The 1962-nt window shown below is 38.7% G+C and overlaps 1 protein-coding gene across 1 annotated transcript in view; it reads right to left on the reverse strand.

Moving 5' to 3' along the window:
* Window positions 1-1842, reverse strand: part of mrpl1 (mitochondrial ribosomal protein L1) — a 12844-nt gene extending 11002 nt beyond the window's left edge. Inside the window, exons 1-3 of the mRNA XM_014014604.1 lie at window positions 1755-1842; window positions 1171-1279; window positions 833-1085 (exon numbers count right to left, since the gene is read on the reverse strand). Coding sequence (XP_013870058.1) covers window positions 833-1085; window positions 1171-1279; window positions 1755-1785 — 393 coding nt within the window. The 5' untranslated portion in view covers window positions 1786-1842. The remainder of the gene's footprint in view (window positions 1-832; window positions 1086-1170; window positions 1280-1754) is intronic.
* Between the last annotated feature and the right edge of the window lie 120 nt (window positions 1843-1962).

Consider the following 1962-nt stretch of genomic DNA (forward strand, 5'->3'; position numbering starts at 1 on the left):
TTTTAATTCTTATTCTAAAGAAATATAATAATCTTTGAATAGTGAATAAAAGTGAGAAAAAATATTTTAAAAGTTGTTACTTTGTATATTTTCTAGTATTGCTTGTGGGTTTGCAAGAAGGTCCTTGGCCAGAGCTAATGCCGTTTGGGGGGCCATAGCATTAAAAAGTTTGAGACCCCCTCATCTAGATTGTAATTACAGTCAGACGAAGCAGATTTTATGTTAAAATGACCTGCCATACATCTACAGACTGAGTGACTGACGGAGCACGTGCCACTGTGCTTATGTACTGTTTTACTCAAGCGGAAGAAAAAGTAGTTCCCTCCAACCACATATGATTTAGACATGATTTGAATAGTTTATTTATTTTCCACTATTTTCCTGTTAATGATATGCATTATGTGAAATAACTGAAGTATCAAAGTATCGATTCTATAACATAAAGTTCTGGTATTGGTACTATCGATATTTCAGTATCGATCTGCACATCACCAACACCAATCACAGAGTGAGGCGGGGCAATCAGCTGCTGTCTGCTGCCGTCGCAGCGCTGATGATTTGTTATGAATATTAGCTGTGGGGACACGTGCAGCTCCTCTCTGTGGACCGTCTGCAGTCCCGTGATGTGGAAACAGGCGAGGGTTTGATTCCTCTGTGCCACTTCGCTTTCAGCTGGCTAACCAAAACCGCCAGAGCTGTTTGATTGATGCGCTACAAAGACGCTTCTGAGACGTGACAGGAAACGGTGTTTCAGACAGATATTATCGTCCGTGTTCACCTCTTGGCTGCGGATCTTAAACAGTTCAGAAATGTCAAAGAGAATATTTAATACCTTCTTCTCCAGCGTCATGTTGAGCTTCAGCTCAACGTAAACGGGCTGATTGACGGGGGTGAAGTCCAACACCTGGAAACTCTTCAGCAGGTCGATGGCGTCGGCGACGCTGAGGGTCGCCTGAGGATAAAACTTCTTAAAGTAGACGTCGTCCACAATAACCCTCGGCACCTTACGGTAATTATGGACTCGGGGTTTTTTCTGGACGACCTCCTCCTCCTTCCCTTTCTTTTTTTTCGCTTTCTTTGCAGCTCTGAAATTCAAACGAAAAAAAGACTCCAGTGTGTAAAACAGGAAGTGTTTGAATAAAAACCTAATGGTTATTGATGTTAACTTACTGAACAGCTGCAAACGTCCTGATGGGAAGATTCTTCGGGGCAGTTTGTGAAGCAGCAGCGTAAACTGGACTGAAGGGGCTCAGCAGCTGCCTCTGACATCCTGCTAAAACTGGATTAAAAACAAACCGACTTACAGACTGGAAACTAAATCTGGATAAGATTATAAAAAATAACATTTTAGATTTCATCACTGAGTTGATTCTCCCTTTGCAGCAATAACCAATTCATTACACAGATGAAAAAGTAAAGGACTTTAATTGATTCATCAAACAACCCATTTGATTATTTTTTATTTTAGCATATCAAATGGATTTTACTTTTTTGTGACGTCATAACTCGTGTTGTAAATATTATTAATTATCTGTAGCACAATCCAGACATTTTAGTTTGGAAATGAACTTGCTTTGAAGGAGATTAGCTAAAAAAAAAAATTAAGAAAATAAAACCGGAAGCCGCGGACGTTTTGACATGTAAGCAAACGACATCGCTTATTTTCTAAATAAAACTTAAAAACCTGAAAAATAATCCCAAATTCCTGAATAAAAGCAAAAAAACATAAATCACCAAACACGAGAACAACTGACCTTTCCACACAACCGATGCAGGAGTTGCCATTTTTGCCGCTGCTAGAGGTCCGTGTGGAAACAAAATTTCATTAATGGTTCCGCCAATTGAGAGTGGCAAATCTTCATTTAAGAAACAGTCAATTCAGATTTGTTTGACCAAAGGTTAATCGTAAATTATTTTTTATAAACATAAATTGTAATTTTTAGAAATTAGAGACTCTAAATC

This window comes from Austrofundulus limnaeus, unplaced genomic scaffold (genome assembly GCF_001266775.1).
Source record: "Austrofundulus limnaeus strain Quisiro unplaced genomic scaffold, Austrofundulus_limnaeus-1.0 Scaffold117, whole genome shotgun sequence".
Taxonomy (NCBI): Eukaryota; Metazoa; Chordata; class Actinopteri; order Cyprinodontiformes; family Rivulidae; genus Austrofundulus; species Austrofundulus limnaeus.